The sequence below is a fragment of the Talpa europaea genome (genome assembly GCF_964194135.1).
Source record: "Talpa europaea genome assembly, chromosome: 7".
Taxonomy (NCBI): domain Eukaryota; kingdom Metazoa; phylum Chordata; class Mammalia; order Eulipotyphla; family Talpidae; genus Talpa; species Talpa europaea.
This window is the reverse complement of record NC_140074.1, coordinates 122,739,498-122,765,051: the sequence shown is the minus strand read 5'-3', so window position 1 is coordinate 122,765,051 and position 25,554 is coordinate 122,739,498. Positions and strand designations below refer to the sequence as shown.

The window sequence follows — 25,554 nt, the reverse complement described above, 5'->3', positions numbered from 1 at the left end:
GCCGTTGTCGCGCCCGCAAAATGCCCATCCAGGGGTGGGAGCCGGGCTCAAATCTCTTCACCCACAGCACAGAACGGAAGGGTTGCCGAAATTCCATCGCTGAGCGGGAGAACCGGCGCCTTGGAGGTGCCTGTCCCTGGGCAGGCGAGCGCGCACCGCGAGCGCAGCGCGGGGAGGGCGGCGAGGTCTGGCGTCGCCCCGAGCCCGCAGCCTCACCCCGCGCCCCTTCTCGCGCCCACAGAGAGTCGCCGCGGCCGCGATGGCGGCGGACGTCGAGGGGGACGTGTATGTGCTGGTGGAGCACCCCTTCGAGTACACCGGCAAGGACGGACGCCGGGTGGCCATCCAGCCCAACGAGCGCTACCGCCTGCTGCGCCGCAGCACCGAGCACTGGTGGCACGTGCGGCGCGAGCCCGACGGCCGCCCCTTCTACCTGCCGGCGCAGTACGTGCGCGAGCTGCCCGCGCTGGGGGACCCGGCCCCCGGGCCGCCGCCGCCCGCGCCCCTCCCGCGCCCCGCGGCCCCCGAGCCGCTGGCCTACGACTACCGCTTCGTGAGCGCGCCCGCCGAGCCCCGGGGCCGCCAGGGCTCCCTGTGCGTCCCTGCGCGGCGCGGCGCCGCCACCCAGCGCCGCAGCCTGGCGCCCGGCCTGCCCGCCTGCCTGTACACGCGGCCCGCGGCGCGCGTGCGGCCCGCGCAGTCCCTGGACGACCTGGCGCGCCCCGCCGCGCCCTCCGCCGGCCTCCTGGGCAGCGCCGGCGGCTTCAAGGCCTGCAGCGTGGCGGGCTCCTGGGTGTGCCCGCGGCCCCTGGCGCGCAGCGACTCGGACAGTGTCTACGAGGCCATCCAGGACGTGCGCGAGCCGCGGGAGGAGCGCCCCGAGCAGGTACGCCGCGGGGAGCGGGGGGGGGGGGCCCGCCGGGAGACCCGCTGGGCCGCGCGCCCCGCGGAGCCCGCAGACCTGGGACGCGCCCCTGCGCGCGGGGCCGCGCGTTCCTCGGCCGCGGAGCAAGAGCGCGCGGGCCCGCAGCCAAAGGGCCTGCAAACCCGGGGGCCCGGAGGGCGCTCGTCACTCGTGGCGGAGCTGGACTCGAACCGACGTGAGTTGCTGCTTGTGACGGCAGCAATGCTAGTAAACGCGGTTACGGGGCGCTGCCCCAAGCCTCGCGGGGAGCGGCCCGGCAGGTGTGCCGCGCGGGCCCTCCCCGAGCCCTCGGAGCGCCCCGGGTGTGGAGCGAGGGGCCGCGGGCCTGGCGCGGCCGTTCTCACAGCACCGGGGGGCGGAGGAGACGGTGGATGTGAAACCAGGTCTGCTTCCCTTTCTGGCCGCCTCCAGCGTTTCGGTTCTTTTTTGTTTGTTCGTTTGTTTTATAACTTTTGATGGGTTTGTTTCATAAAGAAATCCAGTTTTATTGGGGGGGGCGGGGTTGTTTGTTTGCTTTGTTTTTTTTGGTGAGGTTTTGTTGTTTTGGGTTTTTTTTTTTTTTTTGGTTTTTTGTTTGTTTTTGCTTTAGAATCCAGCTGTTAACTTGGGAAGTCGGAAATGCAGCACTTTTAAAAACTCTCTTGCACCCTCCGAGCCCTGTGGCAGTCCTGGCATCTTGAACCTGAGACATTTTTCGGGGAGAAGCCGTGTATGTGTAGGGGGAGGGGGCGCCCAGAGAGGGGGGGCAGTGAGCACCCCCCTTCTGACATCTGCCACCAACTGTGTGTGATGGGCCCTTCATTCCTTTCCGCAGAGTCTGTGTTTGTCGTTGAACCCAAAGGGGGCGGAGAGGGTGGACTCCGGCTGTCCGCCTGGGATCTTCTTTGTACTTAGTGTGATCACAGCAGCCATCGGTGCCGCCATGGCCCCGGACGGATCAGGGTCTGAGGTGCCCAGAGGCAGGGCCACCATCCTGTCTGCTAGATCCTGGGCCCCACACCCCACCCCACCCCCGCTTTATGGTGAAGAGAGTGAGGATTTGTTGTTGTTGTTTTATTTTTTGTTTATACAAGAGCTGGAGTACAGGTCACAGGCGCGGGAGGGTGAGAGAATTCGCCGGAGCCAGAGCGGGGAGCAGAGCAGGCAGAAGGGCCGAGGTACACTGCTGAGGGGAGCAGCGGGCGGCAGGAGAGGTCTGCGCGCCATGTGGATTTCTCCCTGGCCGGCCGGGAATCGAACCCGCGCTGCAGAGGCTGCGGACAGCTTCACAACGCGGCGCTCAACTTGCTGCACCGCCAGGGAGGCCCGAGAGTGAGGGTTTGAGCCACAGAGACTCGAATTTGACTGCTGGGTCACCAGCCAGCTGCAGGCCAGCCACTTAATCCTCCCAGTCCCGGGTGCTTGCGTATAAACACAGGACAACACCTAAGGATTGCAGTTGTTGTGATCCTCCCATGAGGTGGAAGTAGGGGTTCCACCAAGAACCGCTGTGTCCTTTCCTCCAGGTCTGCACCCCCTTCGCTCCGGCTTCTACAAGGGAAGACCCGCCCCCTTGTGGCCAGAGTGGAGAACATCACCGGGTCGGTGGGAACTGGGAGCTGTACCCCAGCTTGAGCAGGACCTAGAGCTTGGCGCCCCTCTCTGGGGACCCGACAGCTTCTCTGGGATAGAGGATAGATGCCAGTGGTATTCCCCCCCTCACAAGCCACCGCTTCCTAGGTGCCCCACTCCCAGCCTCCCCCCATGCTCTATTCTGTCTCTGCTTCACGCAGGTGCATTCCTTGCCCCTCCAGGTGGGGGGCAGGTCTTGCCCTCTGAAAGCCCAGCCTGGCACTGGGCCTGGCCCCAAGTGTGTGTTGACCAGGGATGAGGACCGGAGCCCCCTGTCCCACGCCCCTGAGACCAGGGGGTTGGCTCTGCCTGGCCCCACTTCTGGCCTTGAGTCACCCTGTGACCTGAACAGGTGGCTTACCCCCTCTGGTCCTGTGTGCCCTGGTGACAGTGCTTTACTCAAGGGTCAGCTGTGGGTCTTCCTGACACCCCGTTCCCTATAAACTCTGGGGATGGGAATTTATTCTTTCCTGGGAGGAAGCCCCACCCTGCTCTTAGTTGTCCAAGCAGCCTTTAGAGGGATTTCCTGAAAGGTGAGCCTGCTTGTTTTCCCCTACCCTTGCCTCCGTGCACTCAGTCTAAGCATGACTGCACCCCTGCCAAGTTCCAGCTGAGCTTTGGATCTAAAGGTGACTGAGGCCCCGCCCAGCCCCGGGGGCTCTGTCTGGACAGGAACCTGGCACAAGGGGACAGAGCCACAGTCCGGCCTGTGATTGAGTATCCCTAGGGTGCTGCGGCGCACCGGCAGAGGTGCAGGCCTCAGACATGGTACCTTTGGGGCCCTGCAGCCCCACCCCCACCCGGTGCAGCAGGGGTTCAGGAGTGAGCTGTCAGGGTCAGAAGCTGGTGGTGCCTGACCCGTGGGGACCTCATAGGGTCTTGTCAGGAATTTGGACACCTGCAGCCCCTGAAAGTTCTCAGCAAAGAAGAAGGGGAGTTGAGGAAAGACCCCTGTGACTTCCAGAATGACTGAGGAGCCTTGTGAGCTCCCGGACATGGGGTGAGATGGAGTCTTGGAAGTGGGCGCTGTGGGGACAAGAGGATGCACAAGGTTGAGCTCCTGCCCCTGTGGGAAAGTGCCATGCAGCCTTGGCTGAGCTGGGTCAGGACACGGGGGCAAGGTGTGCCACCCAGGAGCAGGCCTCGGTACCTTGTGGCAGAGCTGTGGGTACAGAGAAAGTGTGGCCGTGGAACCAGAGCCGTGATTCAGCCCTGGGGCTGCGGCTTTTGAGTGACAGACGTAGGGAGGAGAGAGGAGCCGGAGAGGAAAGACAAAGCAGGAACTAGAGGAAAAGCAGGATGCTGGCCCAGAAGGCCGGGAGAAGTGTCCAGAAGAAAGGACACTTAAAGACCACTTCCTAAGAAGTGGCCACTTCTAAGGAGCTGGCAGGGGGCGGGGGAGGGTAAGGGGGGGGCAGAAGGCGAGGGTGGCAGGTGCGAGGCTGGGGCAGGATCCAGAGGGCCTGATGCAGACAACTCTCAGAAGCTTGGCTGGGAAGGATGAGACTGTGCGGCCAGAGAGGGATGCAGGTGGAGGGTGAACCCCCTGAGTCCACGTGACTGGACTGCCTCTGGGAGAGGGGGGGCTCTGGGGGTCACAGGAGGTCCCAGATGATGTGGGGTCCCGGGAAAAGGGGTGAAGGGGGCCCAATACAGAGGGGAGGGACCTGCTCCCTGACAGAGGGGCGTCGGGAGTGTGGGGAGCTGGGGAGGATCCAGTTGAACCGCAGTACAAGAAGAGAGGGGGCCGTGGCAGACAGGACAGTTGGCAGAAGTGGGGAACCCCCCAGAAGAGAGGAGCATTTTATAGCCCGGTCAGTCCCCACCCACTCAGCCTCACAGAGAGACTCCTGGCGCATGGCAGGGAGACATGGCCGGTGCCATCCCGCTCGGGCTGACGGCCCTGTGGGCTCCATTCAAAGGCTCGCCCCTCGAGCTCGGGAGGGAGGCCCGAGAAGCCCTGTTTACCCATCTGCCCCGAGTACAAACCGGTTCAGAGAGGTTTCGTGACTGTCCGGAGGTCACAAAGCCAGGGGGTGGCCCAGCGCCTGTTGGTCCAGGACCGCCTGACCCCAGCCCCTCCCTGGGCCATCGGCTCCGTCCTCTCAGCCAGGCGGCGTCAGGCCTGGCCGCCCCGCGCCCCTCAGCAAGGACAGTCCACGCGGAAAGCAGAAGGTGTGCGCCCGCCCTGCGGGGTGGCCGGGAAGGGGGCCTGGACGCCAGACCCTCGCCGCGGTCTCCCCAGGAGAGGGCAGGAGAGGGACGGTGACAGCCTCTATCCCTCGCTCCCTTCCAGGGAACGCTGGGCCTCGGAGACTCCTCCCCCTGGGCCAGGGGCCCGTCCTGATGCGGGGATTTCAGGGTGTGGTCACCATCCCCGCCCCAAGGCCTGGAAGTCGGGAGGGGAAAGGCCAGGACCTGGACTGGAGCCGCCCCGGCTGCCCGGGATTGGCCGCAGGGAGGAAAGAGTTACAGACCAGGCCTCCTTGGCCTCTTATGCAAACAGCCCAGCCAGGAGGCGGCTCACCTGAGCAGGCAGGCGGCTGGAGGCTGGACCGAGGGGCCCCGGGGCCTGCTTCTCTTCAGGGAAGTGTGAGTGACCCTTGGCCGCCTATGGCTTGGGACCCGGGGAGGGGCCGGCCAAGGTAGTTTGCACTCTCTCCTCTCCTTCTGGACACCCCACCTGTCTTTCCCTGTACTCATCCCAGAACCCACAGGGTCCCCGGCCCCGCCCCCCTGTCTGGGTCCCAGGCCTGGCACCCACTTGAAACACACTCCAGGCGCAGCCCCGGTAGCTGTGAGTGAGAGAAAGGAGCTGGCCTGGGACAGGCCCACCGGATCCTCTCTGGGGGCCTTTGGCCTTTGGGTAAGAGCAGCAGAGCTGAGGTCCAGGGAGTCCCCTTGTCCAGTCGCCCTTCTCCCAACCACTCTCCCCACCCGTCAGGGAGGGCAGCACCCTGGGGTGGCCCGGCAGGTTCCTACATACCTGGCCTGACCTGTCCCTCCCCATGACTCACCTGCAGCCCCGGGCTGACCCAGGAGCCTTGGGCCCAGCCTCTGACCCGGCCTGTGGAAGAGCGGGTTCTCTGGAGCGCCCATCCTCATCTGGAGCGTTTCTGGCCCCCGAGCCCCTGAGCCCCCTCCCCACCGTGCTCCCCAGGCGGGAAGGAGCAACCTTCCTGCAGCCCCGGCGCCCGGGCTCATTTCACCTGCAGTCTCTCCTTCCCTGCAGCCCGCGGGCCTCCTGAGACTGCCCCCGACAAGCCCACCTGCCTCCCCACTTCCTTCCTGAGCCCCAGCAGTTGGCCTCCCCCTAGACCTGCTCTCTCGTCCTTCCTGGAGCTGTGTCAGGGGTGGGCGGGACCGGGCAGCGGGACTGAGCACCGCCCGACTGCTGGTCAGTGCCAGGTCCTGACCCAGAGACGCCTGTGGTCATGAGCAGGTAGTGGGGATTAGGAACGTGGTCCACCAGGATGCTGGGGAGATCGGGAACTGGATCTAAAGGGGGAGGAGGTGACAGCTGACGGTGGTGGGTGTGGAGGTGGGGAACGCGCTGCCAGGGCTGGGACCCAGGGGGAGACTGTTTGCAAAGGAAGGGGATTCTGGTGTCCAGGGCAGCTGCCTAGGCCGGATGACCTGTCCAGCCCCAGTCTGGGTTCCTAAGCATGCCAGCACCGCCTCCCCCCAAGCTGGAGGTGCAGCTGAGGCCTGCAGGTGAGCAGGGGCCCCTCTCTAGGACTTCTGGGGCCTGGGCCGACTTGGGCCGCAAGAGAGGGGGAGCCGAAGGGGCCAGAGTCCTTCCGCATCTACACAGCCGGAGTATTTTGCTGGATGTTGCGAATGGCTAATCCCCTGAAAAAATAGTTTAACCCCATTACAGACATTTGGGTGATCTAACGATTATGAGCATTTTTTTCTTTCTTTCCATCTGTTCTGCTTTCCTTGGCGTGTGTGTTGGGGGAGTTTTACAGAGGGGTGGCATCAAAGCTGGCTGATAATGCTGTCGTTTCTTCACTGATTCCATACGTGGCCGACGCTGTACTGGGCACTGCCTGGGAGGCCTTGAAAAGGAAGGCGCGGGCCCTGGCCCCGGGTGGCTGCCTGTCCCGAGATGAGCAGCCAGCCCTCCTGGGCCTGGCTCGGGCCGTGTCAGAGGGGAATCTTGAAGGTTCGTCAGCCCGGCCTGTGGACCTGGTGTGTTTTCAGCTGCAGTTTTCCTCCAGTTTGCTGTGAATTTGGCATTTCCTGTTTTCCGAGGAAAACGTTGTCTCTAGATTTGTAAAATCTCCCCATTTAATTTTTATTATTGATTTCTTTGTGGCCAAGTAAATTCTCTCTTCTTCATAGACACAGAAAAACTGTCTATTTTCTTTTTTTTTTTTTTGAAAGATTTATTTATTTATACAAGAACCGGGGTACAGGCCAGAAGCTCGGGAGGGTGAGAGGCTTCGCCAGAGACAGCGGGGAGCAGAACAGGCGGATTGACTGAAATACACTGCTGAGGGGAGCAGCGGGCGAGACAGGAGAGGTCTGCTGCGCCATGTGGGTAGCTCCCTGGCCAGCCGTGGATCAAACTCATGCTGCAGAGGCTGCAGACAGCTTCACAGCGCTGTGCTTAACCCCTTGCGCCACCAGGGAGGCCCTGTTTAATGCTTTTAAACCTAAATTTTGCCTTTCTGTTATTAATATGGCCACTCATTTTTTAGCTCATTTTATTTTTTGCCCCTTTTATTTTTTCTTTTCATTCAAACATTATTGCTTTTTTAAAAGGTGTATTTTTTGTACACATCACATCACTGAAGGTTAAGCCCAAGCTGACTCTTGTGGGACATTTCAACCTGTTCACATTTCTTTTTACAACCGATGCCCAAACCTGGTCTTGCCACCGCTAGTTTGCTTGCAGTTCTATGTACATTTCTTTCCCCCTTCAATTTGGTTGCTATTGATTTCTGTTTTCCCCTGTGTGAACCTGTTATCCTTTTCGTTAGGCTTGTTTCTCCCAGGCGTTCCTCATCAAACCAGTCCTGTAGGATATGGGGGTGACTCTCTCAGCACCCCATCTGGAACTCGCAGAACCCTGTCATCTAGAAGCGCTTAGGGAAATCGAGTCGATATGTTCCGGTTTCTCCTGCTGCTTCTTTCATATTTCTCTTGCTTCTTGCATTTGCATGTCAGCCCTGAGGCTGGGCTCCCGGGTCTGCACCTTCTTCCTTCTGCGTGCTCTGCACTGAGGTTTGGGACCTTCTCCTTGATCTTCCAGATCGCAAATTTGAATCTCAAAAGTGATTTCTCCTTCACTTAGTGCAAGGATGTATTTTAAGTTCTAAAGCCGTTCTTGTTTTTCTTTTCTTTTAAACTGTATTGGAATCTTCCGTAGTTCCTCTACTGCTGTTCAACTTGTCATTGTGTTCTTCAGCCTGTCTTGCTCAGATTATAATATACTACGCTTCAAAAAGCAAAACAATATTTAAAAGTATCTAGTGAAAGCAACTCACCCCCCTCTGGCTTCCCTTGCCTCAAAGTCAGCACTTTTATTCTTTCTCTTTTCTTCCAGAATTTCCTTATACAAATACAGATTAGTGTGACTGTATAGTTGACTGCTTGCTTTTTCTCTCTCTTACACCGTTATACCAGTCCCGCATCTTGTTTATTTAGTGATTTTTTTGGGGGGGGGAGGGGACTTTTTAATAGAACAACATATCCTGGAGACATCTTGTTTCTTCTTGGCAGTTCCGTCCTAGGACAATGTATCTTAGACATTGTGCACAGACAGTGCTGGTCTCCTTCCTCAGAGCGACCTGATTTCCCATTGTAGGGCCCATGTCGGGACCAGTGACACCCTTTAACCAGTCTGCTGTCATGGGCCTGGTGGCTCCCACCTTTTGCCCTCACAGATAATGCTGTGATAAGTCATCTTTCACACACGTGTGGGTAAGGTGAGGAGAAACCTCAGAAGCGGGGCTTCTGGGTCCCCGGGTACAGGACGGGCATTTGCTAGATATGGCCAACTTTCTGTTGATTTATATCGATTTGCTTTTCCACTGACACAAGTCAGAGAATCTATTTCCCTGTAGCATCGCCAAGGGAGTGTCGTCCAAATTTAGTTCCCTGCCAACCTGACAGTGAAATATATCACTTGAGGTAGCTGGCATTTGCATTTCTCTTTCCGGGGAGAGGCCTGTTTTCTCCTTTGAGTATTTTTATGGCTTCATTATTTTACACCTGAATCTTTGACCTTTGGGGGGTATATGCGGGTGGACAGAGTGAGCTACAGCCCCGCCTTTATTTTCTTGAATGACCGTGTAATTGTCCCATCACCTTTCACTGATAAATTCCTCCTCCCTCCGTCTTTAGTGCGTCCCGCGTCCCCGCCCTCCTGGCTACTAGGTTGACAGAGGACGTCTTTGCTCAGCAGGGCTGGGGTGAGTTTTTGGAGTAACCCACTTGGCGGAGGATCCTAGAGAGAGAAGAAACAGGTGCTGTGCCAGCCCCTGCCTCTAAGTCGCCTGCAGAAATTCTGCTCCCCAAGAGTGCTTAGACCGCAGCTCCCATCAGCTCCTAGAGGCAGGAGGTGCCCCCTCCCTTCCCCCACCTTCCCCCTAGGGGCTCATTAATGGCCCAGTCTGCCCCTTCTAGCCTGGATGCCAGGCACTGCCCTGTGCCAGCCAGGCCTGCCCACCACCCCCCTTGGCTTGGCAGTAGAGGACAACAGAAGAGGCAGAAGCAAGACATGGCTGAGCTGCCATATCTCCAGAATCCCCAGCTCAAGTCTCATCTTAAAGGGAGAGAAATTACTTTGTCTTTGACATATCGGGGGAGAGCCACAAGGACTGGCTTTTTCCAGAGAAGAAATAATGAGCACCTCTAGAGTGGCCCCACTGAGGATGCAGACGAGTAAAAAGATTAGAAGGAGCTTTTCTTTTTATGATGATTTTTTCCAAACAGCAAAAACAATATAAAATGAATTGAACTATACCTGTTACCTAGATTTAGCCATTACTGTTTGCTGTGTTGGTTCTTTTTCTCCAAAAAAATTATACATTCCAGAGTTTGGCATATTTCAGCCCTGAGAACTTTAGCATGCAGCTGTTAAAAATGTGTTTTCTTCCACAACCGTGATGCCATCATTAGATCTAACAAAATTAGCGTGAATTCCTTAAATGCATCTAAGACCCAGGCCAGGGTGAGTTTCCCCCCAACAAGCCTCTCACAGTGGCTTGCGCGGGACCCCACCCTCGTAGCCCATCTCTGCCGAGAGCCTCTCCGTTCCTTCTGCCCTGAGAGGGCCCCGGCTCGCAACCCGGGCCGTTGCCCGTCGCATGTGTGTGTCGTTCCGTGCGGTTTGCTCGCGCGGGTGGTGTCCCGCGTCCCTCTGACCCTGTGTTTCCTGGGACCGGCCTGTCACCGTGCTCGGCGGCAGATGATTCCAGGAAAGCAGGCTTCAGGGGTGACGGCGGGTCTGCACCTGAGCGGCAGGCGGTGCTGAGATGAGAAGATTGATGGTCTCCGGGGCAGGGGGGTGGCTGGGTTCAGGGCATGCAGCTTTGGAGGGGACCAGGACGTCCAGCTGGGCAGCTGATCTGTGTGCCTGGGAGGGCTGTGGTGAGTGAGCTCGCGCCTAGGCAGGCGGCCGGAGCTGGTCCCGGGTGGCTGGGCCAGGGGCCGGGAGGAGCGGGGAGGAGCGGGGAGGAGCCGGCCGGCACCCGCGGAGCTGGGCAGAGGCTGCACAGGCACTCAGGCTAGCTGGGGCAAGCAGCTGACGAAGAGGAGGCAGAGCCGGAGCCCCACCCCAGGCTGGGAGGGCCTGGGAGGGTCAGGGTGGCAAGAAAGACTTGCTGGAGAGGAGCCAGGTCAGACCAGGGGGAACTTGACATCAAGGACGCTGTGGGAGACCGGAGCAGTGGGTGCAGAGCGAGTGGGTGACGAAACCGCCCCACACTCCTTCGAGAAGTTGGTGCTGAAGAGAAGAAAGGGAGAGCTGGGGCCAGGGGGGCAGCATTTCTCTTTAAGATAAAGAGACCTTGAGTTTGTCAAAATGCCACAGGGGCAAAGGCAGTCAGGTGGAAAGGGCTGGAGACTTGGGGTGAGGCATCTTCTGAGTAAGAGCAGGTAAGAGGCAATGGTGAACCCCGGTGCAGGAGGTGGGCTGGAGAGGAGGGATCTGCGCCTCCTGGGGGGGCCGAGGAGGAATAGGAGCTGCCGGGGCAGGTTCGTTTGAGGAGAGGGGGTCAAACTGCCGTCACAGCTGCCCGGCAGCGTTGGCTCAGAACCTCAGCCTTTGCTGGCCAGCAAGTTCCTTGACAGAACATTTCCAATTCCTCCCCGGTGACCTCCTGGGTGCAGCCATCCTGACTGAGCAGGCAGGGCCGTGTCAGGGAAGGGACTCCACTCCAGGCCCCACCCACCCTGGAGGAACAGGCCTGGCAGGCAGACCTAGGAGCTCACCCAGAGGCCTGGGGCAGAGTCCAGTGCCCATGGCTCTGGAGACCCAGAGGTCAAGAAGCCGAGGTGCAGCCTGCTCCCAAGGGTGGGCCGGCAGGGGGCTGTGCCACTGTTTCACAGAAGCCAAGCTTTTCTTGGGGAGTGGTGGGGGGAAGAGGAGGCCTGCCTCAAACCCAAAAAAACCAGCAACGCCTCACCTTAGGCCATTGGGTTTGGAATCTATTGCCTGTGATAAGATTACATGGAGCCTCAGGGGGGCCCTCACCACAGGCTTCACCCCAGGCCCCAGCCCAAACCAGGCTCGCAGACGCGGAGGGGCAGTAGAGGATAACAGACACAGCTACCCTGAGAGAGCAGATAACAGCCCAGGCACAGCGCCCCTGGGCTTCTGAGGCTCAAGGGCCTATTATAGGGTCACCCCCTAGCCTCCCGGATGCACACAGTAGAAGGGTCAGTGGGGGCTGGGGTGGGTACTGAGCAAGGCCCATAAGCCCATCCTGGAGAAGGCAAACAGCGGAGCCAGACACCAGCTTACCCTGAGATCACAGACACTCCCACTTGGCCTCCCCTCAGCCCCGGGGCAGGGGCGCACAGGGCAGCTGTAGGTCTGCTCAGGAGCTCCTGCCTCTCCCCAGCCCCTGAGACCCAGTTTGCAGACTTTACTTTTGCCTCTGGCTGGAGAGCTGATGGGGTTTTCCTGGTGCACCTGCTCCTAGAAGGGGGTTTGCAGAGGAGGCGACATACACCTGCCTTGTTCTGCCCCCTCCCCCACCACGAACCTCTCCAGGCATGAGGGTGCATGAGGGTGCGGTTGAGAGAGGCGTACCCCACTGGGAAGCCACTGTGGTCACCACCTCCTCTCAGTGGGGGAGGGGAAGCCCAGACAAGGCCCGAGGAGCTAACTCTGACCAAGAAGAGCAGCCCAGAGCTGAGCTGAGTCTCTGGAGCCTGGGGCCAGTGCCTGCTGGGAGATCCCAGGCCTGGGCCAGTGGTCTTGCTGCGAAACAGAAGCAAGTTGTCTTTTCTGAGATTCCCGTTCCCCAACACAGGGAGACCCTAGGCCCCAATTCCACCTGCAGGCAGTGTGGAGGGCCTGGTGTCCTGTCCTGCCCTCTCACGCATCCCCTAGCACAGCCCCTTCCTAGTGGCTCAGAGCTTCTAGCTGCTCTGGAGTTTACAGAGTCCAGTCCCAGCTCCCTGGCCTGGCTCCCAGGGCCCGGGGTAGCGGGGGAGACTTTTCTGGAGGATTAGTCTGCCTCTAGTGTTCTGGGCCACAGGGGATGGAGTCAGGGAGTGGCACTACAGCTTTTGAGGACAGAGTAGGGCATAGGCCCAGACTTGCTCTGGACCCATCCCCAGGGTCCCATACCCCAAATCCATTCCCTGAGCTCACAGTGGATTCAGGGGAGGAGAGGCCTGGGGGCCAAGGCAGAGGAGAAAGGAGGCCAGAGCTGGGGCAGGACTGCTGCACGGGAAGGGCAGAGGCGAGGGGCCCAGCCTGAACTGCGAGCTCGGCAGCCCCTGCAGGAGATCCTTCAGGTGGCGGGCGGGTGAGCAGGACACTGCCTGCCGCTGAGAGCTGGAAGGAAGCCCCTCTGAGAGCTGAAGACAAGATGGTCCCCAAGGGCGTGGAGGAGGCCTGCGGCCCTCACTGGGGTGACGTGCCGTGTCCGCTGGCCAGGGTCTGAACACCCACCTGGAGAGAGGGTGAAAGACCAGGGCCAGGGGATGCTCTTAGGGTAGAGTGGGGGTGCTGGTTCCTGTCCCCTTCTCTGGGTCCTTGAAAGTGGGGGGACACACAAGTAGGGCACTTGGGCATCTGGGTGACTGAGGCTGGAGGCCACAGGCCCAGGTGGTCAGGCAGGTGGCGTGGTGTGGTCAGAGCCCCTCCTGTCCTCCCTGTGGCGAGAGGGTGCAGACACCACCTCCCTGGGATACCACATCTGCCCAGACCCCTTCCTCTTTGAAAACCCTCCCCCCAACCCCCCACCCTGGACTCAGTCTTCCTCTTTTTCATCACATCCTCCCTGGGCCTGGGAGGAGCTGACGGCCACTCGCCGTCCAGCCTATGCTAGCCCAGACCCCAGTGTTCTGCGGCCGCCTCTGTCTGCCCCCATCTGCAGGGCCCACCCTCCCGGCAGGGGCTTCTGCGCCGTCCTCTGGAACCTGCTGTGTTACTGGGCCTGGGCCTGGGATTCAGAGCGCGTCAGCAATCAGGGGCGCTGGGGGGAAGAGATTGCCCCTGGCCGATAAAAATAGCCCTGACCTGCAGCCGCCACCCCCACCCGGCTCACGCAGCTTCTCTTAGAGTGCACTTCCGCAGCCCTGACAGGAAACGGGCCGAGGCTCAGCCTCCCCCCATTTCAAGGCAACTTCTTGTTTCCCCATTGCCTTGTGCCAGCCCTGGGCTTGTGCCCCTTGGCTCCACCCCCAAAACCTTCCCAGGGCTCCATCCCAGAAGCTCAGAAGGGAAAGGATGGTGGACAGGATTGCCAAGCTGACCAGGAGGTACAGTCGGGCCCTGCGGGGACAGGTAGGGGCCCCTGGCATTGGGGGTCGAGCTCAGCCTCTGACGGGGCTGGCGGGGAGGCTTCTGGGGGCCAGGGACCACCGCTGGTGCTGTGAGGAGCCGAGTGAACTGGGGTTCAGAGCAGGTATCTCCCGGAGGTTCGGAACTCCCCCCTTCTTTCCTCTTTCCTTTCCTGAGGCCCTGCCTCAGTGAGGGGGCGGCAAAGGGATCTGAGAGATGGTCATCGGCGTGGGGAAGAGACAGATCTGCCACATGCCTGTGGGAAAAGGCAGGGAACTGGAAAACAGCGCAGCGCCGGGGGCCGGGCAGCAGACAATGGTGGGAGTCAGGCCCCTCTTGGCTCCTTCCTCTGGCCTGAGGTGCAGACCACTTCCTCTTTTCCACTTGGTGACCCCGCATGATTGGAGCCTGGACCCCAAGACTTGGTGTCAGTGGGCTGGGTCTTGCCTGGGCCTCTGGGAGCTGGGGGCAGGGCGGCTGACCCCACTCTAACCTGGGTGAGCTCAGGTCGGAGGCCATGGCAGAACTGGCTTCTGGGGACTCTGCTCCTGGCTGGGGCTCTGCCAGGAGAGCAAAGCACCTCTGTCTTAGCTCTGTGGGGCTCCACAGAGAGTTCTAGAGGGTGAAAGGGCCTTGGGGCTGCAGCGTCCCTAATAGTGAGTTGGACTCTACGTGGCCACCTCTGCCGCCAGCTCCACTGCCTCGTGAGGTAGCTGCATCCTGGGCTGCACCAGTCCTTGGAATGTGCTTCGATCAAAGGGGCACTGCCCTGCCCCCATCTGGCCTCTGATGCACTCGGGAGCCCTGCTGCCCTATCCTGCCTCTTCCCCTCCTCGTGACTGCCTGTCACGTGAGGAACCTAAACTTCTACCTGCCCAATCTCTGTTGCTGCTGGGGTGTTCCTGAGTGTGAGTTCCCCATTAGCCCCAGCAGCCTGGGACTCCCTGAGGCTCTGAGCCAAAGCCAGCAGCCTGACCAGATGGAAATCCCTGCTCCAAAGAGCCCCGCTCCTCTCTGGCTCTTCTGCCTCCCTGACGCCCTCTACCCTGTACATCCTTCCAGCCCTGTCCCAGGCATGGGCGCGGTCATGGGTGCAGCCGGGGTAGGTGGTAAGCGTGTCCAGTCATCCACCTCCCTCACCCACTGCCTGCATTCTCCACGGAGCCGTTACTCTGGAAGGCCTGGCTCACAGCTCGCCCGCTCTCCCGCCGGGGCGTGCGTACCTGCTGCTGAAGTCTGCACAGAGCTGGCTTCTATATTCAGGCAGCAGGTGCTTTGGGTGGGTCTGCCGTGGGCTTCAGAACAGCGGGGCACCTGCTTCGTGCCCACGGGGGTGGGTTACATCATCCTGGTCTTGCTCTCAAGAAACTCCTACCCTTGGGGGGCAGATGGGCAGACAACTGACCCCAAGGCAGAGTGCCGTGGGACCCTCACAGGAGGAGCAGCAGAGTGCCCATGGCTAGGCGTCTCTCCAGAGGGAAGGGGAGCGCGCAGGAGGAGCAGGGAATGAGAGCATGAGAGCGGGAGTCTAGGCTGAGGGGTGGGGTGGGGGGGTGAAGGGGGAAGGGGATGCCCCTGGTGTTCTGGGGAGGGCCAGCGGGCTGCTGTGGTTGGAATAACCGGATGCATAGGGGGCAGGAGTGGGTAGAGAGAAAAGACAAGTGGAGGGGCGGGCTCAGCCACAGGGGCGCGTGTGGCGTGGGGGAGGCAGCGGGTGAGGAACTACAGGACTGCTCTACCTGGTTTCTCCTACCTGCCTGGGACAGCCACCTGCTGAAGGGCAGTGCCCCCCCCCACAGTGTTTTATTGGCAGGCTGCGCATTTTACTCCTCACTTGGGGTCCCTCCCCCCATTTACACACCCACGCTGGTGTATCAGCATTGCCAGAGCAAGGACTTGAATCCATTTGCTCCCTGCTGCATTCCCGGTGCCTTTAACAAAGCTTGCCCAGAGCAGGTGACACTTTGCTGGACACATGAGTGTTTTCCTAGGTGCTTGAGGACCCAGGCGAGGCCCCTCTGAGGATTTACGGCTTTGAGGTGGGGGGTGTTAGAGCTACAGGGGGACGTCTGGGATGTTAAAAAAAAAAAAAGGTTTATTCAAAATGTTGAGGCAGCAAACATGTTTAAAGAAAACAAACACGACCAAATCCAATCTGTATAACTACACTTCTGTTAGCCTGTTGGAGGATTTCTAGAACAACAGAACTGGAATTATGCTGAGTTTACCATCTTGAACTTTGTTCCCCCCTTGTAGCATTATGTGTTCTTCGAAAACAGTGTTAATCCCCGAGTGCTGTGCCTTCTGGGGTTTGATGGCTTAGTTTTCTATCCCTCCAGTGGGCTGAGGGCTGGGTGTGGTGGGCACAAGGAAGAAATCTCAGGAAAGGTCTTGAACCTGACACTTGAGCTGAGTCCTAAAGAAGAAAGAGGAGTCAGCCAGGTGAGAGAGGTGGGGCTGGGACCTGGCAGTGATGGCCCTCCCCTAGTGTTGCTCCTAGAGCTTAAAGTTCAAAGCCGGGAGCAAGGAGTGGCCTGGCCGGAAATAGGCTGGAAGACAGGTGCTGATGGATGGCCCTGGTGCCTGGTTAAAGGTTTAGACTTTGCCCTGCAGGTAGCTGGGGCCTTGAGGGTGTTAACACTTACATTCTTTGTGACTGAGTCCACCTCACTTTGTTTTGGAGTTGGGTAGGGGGTTCCCCTTTCTTTGCTCCGCCTTCTCTCCCAACTGGCTCTCCTCTAGCCTGGAACTGATTCTGAGGCCTGTGATTCTGAGGTCACACACCTAGGAAGCTCCCTTCCCCTGTGCAGAGGCAGTGCCCATTGCAGTCCAGAGCTGGGGAAGGGGGAGGGTGTCTTGGTGAGGACGGGAATACGGAGCAGGGCCTGCCCTCTGTGACCAGAGTGGGGTCCAGAAGGCACAGGTCCAGGCCAGTTCTCTGTTCCTGCCCAACCTTTGATTGGTCCCTTTGATTGGCACAGCTGGAAGAACGCAGTAACCAATATTTTATCATTGCTAATAAATAATTAATGACATCGCTCCACGCATCTGGGGCACTTCACACTTTACTGAGCACTTTGAAGAACATTTCCTGGTGCCGTTACCGCACTTTCCAGAACTGGGCCGACATTCTGCAGCCCGGGAAGCTGAGGCAGAGGCACCGTGACTTACTGAAGGTCACGCAGTTGGCAAGCGGCCTGTGACCCCGGGGCTGCTGAAGGTCACGCCTCCCCCCAGCAGGTGGCCGCCCCCCCGGAGCCGGAGCCCGAGCCGGAGCCGGTGTACGCCAACCTCGAGCGGCAGCCGCGGGCCGCCTCCCCCGACGCCGCCGCTGCCCCGCGCGCCGGCCCCGCGTGGGAGACGCACACGGACGCGGACAGCGGGCGCCCCTACTACTACAACCCCGACACGGGCGTGACCACCTGGGAGTCGCCCTTCGAGGCCGAGGCCGCCGAGGGAGCCGCCAGCCCGGCCACCTCCCCGGCCTCGGTGGGCAGCCGCGAGAGCCTCGACGCCGAGTGGGGCCAGTACTGGGATGAGGAGAGCCACCGGGTGTTCTTCTACAACGCGCTGACGGGCGAGACGGCCTGGGAGGACGAGCGGGAGGACGAGGCCGAGGACGAGCCCGGGGACGAGCTGGACATGCAGCCCGGCGAGGGGCTCCGCAGCCCCCGGGACGAGCGGGTGAGGGGCGGGGCGGGGCGGGGCGGGGCGGGGCGGGGCGGGGCGGGGCGAGGAGCCGTGGCCCCGCCCCTGCACCCGGGTTGGGGAAACTGAAGGCTGGGCGGGGCCTGGCGGGGCGGGGGCGGGGCCTGGCGGGGCGGGGCGGGGCCGAGGCGGGGGGCGGGGCCGAGCCGGTCGGGTCAGGGCTCGCTCTGGGGGCCGCTGGCCGCGTCTCCGGCTCCCTGCGGACCCCGGGAGCAGAGGTGGCGGGATGAGGCCTGATCCGAAAGAGCACGGCCCGGCGTCAGTACTGCCTCTGAAAGCCTCTGACTCCGCCTTGCGCTCCCGGCAGCCCCCCACTCCTGAGACGGACTACCCCGAGTTGCCCGCGTCCTACCCCGAGGAGGACTATTCTCCCGAGGGCTCCCTAAGCGAGCCCGACCCCAGTGCGCCCTTCGCCACGCCCCCTGGCTGGGCCTGTCACGTCGACGCTGAAGGACAGACGATCTACACCAATCACTACACCCAAGAGCAGGTGGGGTGTGGGCCCAGGCAGTCCCGGCTGCTCCCCAACTCGTCCTCACTGGTCGCTTCCCTTCACTCTCCAAGCTCCCCCTCCCGGAGAACGCGAGTCAGCCCAAGACTGCACCCTGCACCGCCCCTCCGGACTCGGGGGCTCCCTGTGGGGCTCTGGTTGGCGGGAACCTCTCCGTCCTGCCACGAGGTGGGCGGGCGCCCTGACCCTTCCCTCTCCCCACAGTGGGTGAGGCTGGAGGACCACGGGAAGCCTTACTTCTACAACCCCAGTGATGCCTCCGTGCAGTGGGAGCTGCCCCAGGTAACCCGGGGGTGCTGGGGAAGGGGGTGCTGGGGGAGAGAGGACTGTACTTGACAGTATCTTTCTCCCCAGGTCCCTGTCCCTGCCCCTCGAAGCATCCGAAAACCTAGCCAGGAAAGTGAGATGCCAGCACAGGCCAGCCCACCAGAGGAGAAGGTAAGGGAGTGGGCACCAGGCCCTGGCAGGACCCCCATAGAAGAAGTGGAGGTTGGAGGACTGGAGGCCTGAGGCTGGGCAAGTCTCCTCCATAGGCCTCAGCATTCACTTGGGCTGAACGAATCCGGGGTCTGGGTCATCCCAGGCCAGAGCTGGGGGGAGCTGGGAGGAAAGTCCTGCTGCTGTTGCTGTGGAAGTGGTACCCCCCAGCCCAGCAGTGAAGAGGGTTCAGCGGAGACTCGGGCCCAACCTACGGGGAGCTGCTGGCTGAGGGCAGGCTGACTTCCTCAGCTCCCTCCTCTTCGCCTTTTCTCTTTAAGATCAAGACGCTGGACAAGGCAGGTGTGCTGCACCGCACGAAGACAGTGGACAAGGGGAAGAGACTCCGGTGAGAACCCGGGTGTACCCGGACCAGGGCAGGGAGGGCCTCAGTGACCACCTTCACTGCGCACCATCCGTGCGCCGTCGGGGGCCTGGTGAGGACTCTGCAGCGCAGAGATAGAGACTTGCCCAATGTCCCTTGGCTAGGGTGTTAGACCTGAGAGTCCACCCCTTGTGATTGGGGTGCCCCAAAGAGTTCTGAAACTCCTTGCCTTGCTGCTCCTGGAGGGAAGGGCAGCCTCAGCCAGAGCCAAATTCCAGCCCTGACACCCACCCACCCCCACACACACCTTTACCCAGGAAGAAAAACTGGAGCGCCTCCTGGACAGTGCTGGAGGGTGGCGTCCTGACATTCTTCAAGGACTCCAAGAGCTCAGTGGCAGCTGGTCTGGTGAGTCCCCAGCCCCCGGGGTTGGGGCCACCCACCTGCTCCTGACTCCCGCGGGCCTTTACCTGGTCTGTCTGGCTGTGGAAGTCCAGCCCTGAGGCAGAGGCTCAGGAGTATCAAGGGAGCTGGGCCTTGCTGGGAGGTGATGGCAGCTGATTCACCCCAGGACAAGCACTTCCAGCCTCCCTTGAGGGTGGACCACTCCAGCCACGTGGGCAGGAGGTTGGGGACTGGACACCCCTGCTCCATGGGGCTGCCCTTCTTTCTCCTTTCCTCTCCTGGGTGCCAAGCAGCAAACAGAGGACCAGCCATCCTGCAACTGTATGGTTACAAAGTGCCAGGATCTCCGGGTTCCAGAAACCCTTGAGTCCCCTTCCCCCAAAGCTGTGACCCCTGTCCCTGGAACCCAGGGGTCCTGGTGGATAGGAGCCAGGTGCTGTGGCAGGCCCTCTGAGCGGAGTGCTCTCTGTAACTGTGTCCCCCCACTTTCTTCCCTCTCCCACAGAGGCAGCCTTCCAAGCTCTCTACTCCTGAGTACACAGTGGAACTGAGGGGGGCCTCGCTCACCTGGGCCCCCAAAGACAAATCCAGCAAGAAGAATGTACTGGAGGTGAGGGGCTGAGGGAGGAATAGGGCTGACCACTGGCTTGGGACCCTCACTTGGCAAACTCGAAGAATGGGGGTCTGGGAAGGGTTGGGGCTGCATTCTCAGGTTTCAGGGGCAAAGGCACCCCGACCTCAGGGCTTGTTCACAGTGTTTCTGGCATCCTGGATTGTGCAGTTCCTGCTCCAGGAACTTGGCCTCCCAGGGTGGGGAGGCTTAGGAGGCTCTGGGCTGCCGCATCCCAGCTGCCCCATCCCTGGCTCCTTATTCTGTAGACTGGGCAGGGAGGAGGATGGTACCTTCTCTGACTGGTCAGAGCCCAGCTTCCAACTGGACAGGGTCCCCAGAGAATAAACAGGTCCATGGACATGTTTCTCTGGCTTGCCCAGCAGGGAGAGAGAGGCCTGTGAGGCCCAGGCAAGTGGCAGAGCTGTCACTGCCCACTGGGCATTGTCTTGTTTTCAAGATGTTATTATCCCCACCTTGGCCCCCAAAGTTTTGCGTCAACTCACACACAAACACACGAGGTGAGCTGGTAAAATCCACTGAAAAGCCAGGGCCAGACAAGTGAGAAGAAGGGTCCATGTAAAGAGAAATTAGGGGCAGATGAGGTACAGGTGCTGAAGTTGTTGCTGGAAAAAAAAATAATAACTGCGGGTTTCCTGGAAGCCAAAGTGAAAAGGGAGCGTACTCAGTTATGTGACTCTTACTGTTGGAAAGAGTCACAGATTTTGAGGGAAATCAAGACCATTTCCTGATCCATAGCACTTGAAGAAGTTTCCAGTGAACATGGAGTCCAGAAGAATGAGGCCCCTGCCCCGCCAGAGAGCTCCAATGTACAAGGAACTCTCGGGGTGCTTCTAGGTGACCTCATGTTGCAGTTCAGAAAAGCAGCTCTCCCAGGAGTTTGATGGTTTCCTGGTGATTCACGTTTCATTCAGTGGTTTTTCTGATGATTCATGCTTCCCTCAGCTCTAGAACCATAGTATCCACTGAGCAGGTTTGGAAAACCCGTTTGCTCTCATGAGCCACTCTGATCAGTAAGTCTGGAGCCTTCTGGAGGAGAATTCCAGAGCCTGCTCCAGGCCTGGTGGGGTAGAGTGCAGAGTCTGATCGAGGAGGGCATCAGGTTTGCCAGCCTGTACCTCTTCTGACATGGAAAGATACGCTTCAGTTTTCTGGCCGGGCCTTTGGTGCAGGTTTCAGAATAGACACCTCTGCCTTGCCTTTTCTTGCAAGGACTGGAAGGCAGGTGGCGCAGAAGCTGCTCAAGCCAGAAGGAGAGCTGCGTCTTTAATGAAGACTAGGAGCCCTGGCTTGCTCCACTCAGGGACAGTCCATTGGCAACTGGGATTTTTTTTGAGACACAGCTCTAAATTCTGTATCATCCAGGATGACCAGATTGGTTGGGTCTGGGAAATTTCCTCAGCATGTGTTCCTGGTCACCCTAGAACCACAGAAAACTTGGGCAACAGCTCCTGAGAACGGCTGGTGTGGGGTTGTCACTAGCCTGTGCGTTCCACAGGGTGAATGCTTTCTGAAGAACATGTGTGACTGTACAACCTTGCTTTCTGCATGAAACTTGCAAGCACACACTGACTATGTTTGAAGGAGCTGCCACAAATGGTCTGTTTTAGAAGAGTTTTGAGGCTGCTTTCCAGAATAACAGAGGCAGAGTCCTCGCCATCTTAGATTAGAGTGAGGCTGTGCTGTCTGCTCTCGGAAGGGCCTCTAGTCTTTGCCGGGATCTGTTTGCCCCCTTGATCAGACTCTGACGGCTGACACTGCATTGCACTAAACCGTGCCAGCCTGGAGAAGGCTCTGGAATTCTCCAGAAGGCTCCAGACCTGCTAGACTGTGCAGGTCGTTGTTTTTGTTTTTGTTTTTTTCGGTTTGAAAAAGCCCTTTAAATAGTATTCGAGCCTAAGTTGAAAAGGTAGGCAGCCCAAGCTAGCCCGCTCTGATTCTGGAAGTTGTTCTGTTATTTGGGGTAGTTTCTGTTGACTCTTGACTCTCACTGGCCCCAATGGGCAGTGTTGGTGTGAGCTTCCCCGCCCAGCATTCACATGAACATGAGGGCTTGGTCCTGGGGGCCAGGGACGGAGAAGTACACTTTGCCAACCGCCTGACCGAGCTCTTGGGAGACCTGCTGTTAGAGAGTGAGGACCCCCCAGCAGTCGCTTAAAGACCGCCTGTGCTTGCTCCTCCGTGGTATAAAATAGAGGCTTTGGAAATGCAGATTTCGGGGCACCCTAAGGAAGAAGGTAGCTGTGGCCGGGAGGGAGCGTCCAGCAGCAGACGGTCAGGCAGTGCTTCCTCCAGCTCGTTGATCTTCCTCAGAGTGAACAGTCGGAAAACCTGCTGTCAAGAAGCGCTTCCAGGAGTCAAAAAGCAGCAGAAATTTCCTTCTGGCATTTTGTTTAATTTACATTTCTTGGTGCAGTGCGCTGTTAGAGGGCGCCTTGCCCAGGCTGGAGTATGGGAGAGGGTGAAGACTGGAGACTACAAAAGTGGGGGGGGGGGCAACACTCCCAAGTCCTCAGTATGTGTGGGGGACACTTGTTTTCTCCAGGTTGACTGTGACGTGCTCTCAAAACCTGCTCCCCCGCATTTCCTCCACTGCTGCCAGGAGTCTCACACAGGGACTTTTTTGCTGGCCAGGGCTGTGGCGGAGGCCCGCCGTGCTCTGTGGCTCTCGGGGAGGCAGGCTGGGGCTGGGGACAGTGTCCTGGACAGGGAGCCGGGCAACTGTGACATTCAGACCCGCGCTCCGCCCCTCACTGCTGTGTGTCCCAGAGGCAGTTGCGGAAACTCCTGTTTGCCCATCTGTAACCCAGGGATGTGGTCACCTGCTGATTCTGGTGAGGCGGAATGCCTGACCTGCACCTTTAGGCTCTGAATCCCTGGGGATAGGAACAGATCAGCCCCATCTCTGTAATCCCCCTGGGGCCTGAGCCCAGAGATCACTGAGTGACTTGTTTTCCTCCAGCTGCGAAGTCGAGATGGCTCAGAGTACCTGATTCAGCACGACTCGGAGGCCATCATCAGTAACTGGCACAAGGCTATCAGCCAGGGCATCAAGGAGCTGGTAGGCAGAGCCTGGGGGCCTCCAGGGTTGGTGGGGAGGGGATGGCCAGCCGTTATGCAGGGCAGCTGTGCCCACTGTTGGTGAGGCCTTCCACTCAGGCACCAGGGGCTCCCCAGTACCCGTGGGTTAGTACCCCTCCTTGCAGAGGAGTCCCCCCTTATGGCTGGATGGCAGATGGGCTGCCAGTGAAATAGCCTTTCTTAAGTGTTTGAATCCAGCCCCTGTGGAGGGGGTGAGGGGAGGGGGTGGAGGGGCACATCCTGGAGGAATGTTCCATTTCAAGAGACAGGAGGAAAACTAATTATCTGAGAAACAGCCTCAGGGTGGAATGACAGGATAAAAAACTGAAGAGTCTGCTATTTTTCAGGTTCAAATATCAATTGCATAAGTAGAGATGGGGCAGGCCCCCTCTGACAGTGATTCATCTGTGAACAACCTGGGACTTTTTGACCCTTAATTCCCTGTAAGCCAACATTGGGTGCAGCATTTGGCTGTATTAATAGAGGTAGGAATCTAGATCCAAGGAGATGATATTGGTATGGTTGTTGGCAACCGTGCCTAGAACTGCAAGCTCAGAATAGGAATGCACTTAATTTGAGGAATGCTGACCTAGTACAGTGTGTATAGAGGAGCTGAGGAAAATATAGAGGAAAGGCACCAGGAACTAGGAGGTGGCTAGAGTGGCTGGGATAAAGCGGGGTGTGGGCAGGGCGTGGGTGGTGGTGGGAGAGAACAGGATAACTGCCTCCAGCACCTGAAGGGGCTCCATGCAAGAGGCAGGGGAGTGCTCTGAGGCCCCCTGGTGGAGAAGGCAGTTGACCTGCTTAAGGGTAGAGAGTGAATTCCCTGCCTGGGGTCACCAGGCTTGCTGGGAGGGCACTTGGGCTCCTGCATCCCACCCCAAAAGGACCCTCAGCCATCCTCAGGCTCTGCCTCTCTTCGTGATCCCAGTCTGCAGACATGCCCCCAGAGGAGGAAAGCGAAAACACAGGTGTGGACTTGGGGCCCAGGGAGCGCCTGGAAAGCTGGCAGGATAAGGAAGATGACCTGCGGTCTAGTGCAGGTGTGTGGATATGGATTTGGGGAGGATGCATCTTTTGGGGGCTGGTGACAGCAGGGGTAACCCCTGCACCATCAGCTGACTGGGTCATCCGTCTCCCTGTGGCAGCTGCGCTGGCCCTGGGCCCTGGGGGCCTGGAGAGCGACTTGAGCAAGGTCCGGCACAAGCTCCGCAAGTTCCTGCAGAGGCGGCCCACGATGCAGTCGCTGCGGGAAAAGGGCTACATCAGAGGTACCCAAGGGGCCTGGAGAGGGGCGCAGTGGCTCCCAGGCGCGTCCACTGACCAGCCTCTCCCCCAGATCAGGTGTTCGGCTGCCCGCTGGAGGAGCTGTGTGAGCGCGAGAGGAGCTCGGTGCCGCGCTTCGTGCAGCAGTGCATCCGCACCGTCGAGGCCCGGGGTAGGTGCTTCAGGGCTGGGCTGGGTATCCGGCACCCCATGACGGACCCCCGGGTGGGCGCAGTGTCAAGGGGGAAAACAGGAGTCCTTGAGTAGGACTCACAGCAGGGCTTCACCCCACCCCTACAAACCCGGGGTCAGCGCCTCCCTCTGCCCCAGGACTGGACATCGACGGACTGTACCGCATCAGCGGGAACTTGGCCACCATCCAGAAGCTGCGCTATAGGGTGAACCACGGTGAGGCCCGGCCCCAACCCTGCCCCGGGGACCCAGGGCCCAAAGGGCTGCTGACCCCCCGTCACCCCTCCTCCCCACCTGCCGCAGATGAGCGCCTTGACCTGGACGACGGGCGCTGGGAGGACGTCCACGTTATCACCGGTGCCCTGAAGCTCTTCTTTCGAGAGCTGCCGGAGCCTTTGTTCCCCTTCTCGCACTTCCGCCAGTTCATGGCCGCCATCAGTGAGCGCGCGGGAGCCGGCGCGGGGAGCGGCGGGCGGTGGGGCTGGCCTGCCTTGGAGGCCCCCTTGGCCCAGACACCCCCATTAACACACACGCTGGGGCCAGCCCCCTCCATTCCCCTTGCGTGACGACCCCCCCTCTCTGCGCCCCGTCCCCAGAGCTGCAGGACCAGGCCCAGCGCAGCCGCTGTGTGCGTGACCTGGTGCGCTCGCTGCCGGCCCCCAACCACGACACGCTCCGGCTGCTCTTCCAGCACCTGTGCCGGTGAGGGGGCGGCCCTTGCGGGCGTGGGGAATGGGGAGGGGGTGCTAGCAGGCGCCCCTGGCCTCCCCCCAGATCTGGACCCTGATGCCACCCCCCGCGCCCGCCGCAGGGTGATCGAGCACGGCGAGGAGAACCGCATGTCGGTGCAGAGCGTCGCCATCGTGTTCGGGCCCACGCTGCTGCGGCCCGAGACGGAGGAGGCCAGCATGCCCATGACCATGGTGTTCCAGAACCAGGTGGTGGAGCTCATCCTGCAGCAGTGCGCTGACATCTTCCACCCTCACTGACCACCGCCCGCCTCGGCCGGCGCTGCGGACTTGGGACGGGGCCGACCCCTGGAACTGGGCAGCCGAGGCCACCCTGGACTCTGGTCTCTGAGGCCCCCCGCCTCCCACCGCCTCCCACCGCCTCCCCCCCCCCCGCCTGCGGGCGCTGTGAATGCTGCACCAGCGGCTCCAAGGGTATGGTGACCCCTGGTGGGGCAATTAGCAAAATGTGATTTTTCCCTGCCGTCGGGGTTGGGGCTGGCGGGGAGGGTTCTGTATTACAGCGCCACCTGCTGTGCAGGCGCTAGAATGCGGGCAGGAGCTGTGTTCTGGGACCGGCTTGCCGGGAGGAGGAATCTGGGGTGAAGGCTTCGGGTCTTCACCAGCCATCAGGGCCTGGCGCTGCGCTGTCTCCAGGCAGGAACTGACAGCTTCCTTGTGGCCAAACAGGACTGACCGAGGCCTTCAGCGCGGGCGGCAGG

At 60.0% G+C, this 25,554-nt stretch overlaps 1 protein-coding gene across 5 annotated transcripts; it reads left to right on the top strand.

Annotated features, from left to right (window-relative positions):
* Window positions 1-256: 256 nt before the first annotated feature.
* On the top strand, window positions 257-25,093 carry ARHGAP27 (Rho GTPase activating protein 27; the record flags this gene model as incomplete). Of its 5 annotated transcripts, none has more annotated exons than XM_084238892.1 (16): window positions 257-886; window positions 16,749-17,192; window positions 17,524-17,706; window positions 17,932-18,009; window positions 18,082-18,165; window positions 18,486-18,553; window positions 18,847-18,937; window positions 19,440-19,544; window positions 22,528-22,626; window positions 23,578-23,689; window positions 23,795-23,917; window positions 23,986-24,084; window positions 24,243-24,320; window positions 24,408-24,542; window positions 24,701-24,806; window positions 24,916-25,093. In XM_084238892.1, the coding sequence occupies 16 exons, from the start codon at window positions 260-262 to the stop codon at window positions 25,091-25,093; spliced, it is 2,610 nt and encodes an 869-aa protein (XP_084095018.1). The 5 variants fall into 5 exon arrangements, with proteins under 5 accessions (XP_084095018.1, XP_084095016.1, XP_084095015.1 ...); XM_084238890.1 differs by having other exon boundaries at window positions 260-886; window positions 16,767-17,192; XM_084238889.1 differs by having other exon boundaries at window positions 260-886; window positions 16,746-17,192.
* Window positions 25,094-25,554: the final 461 nt, after the last annotated feature.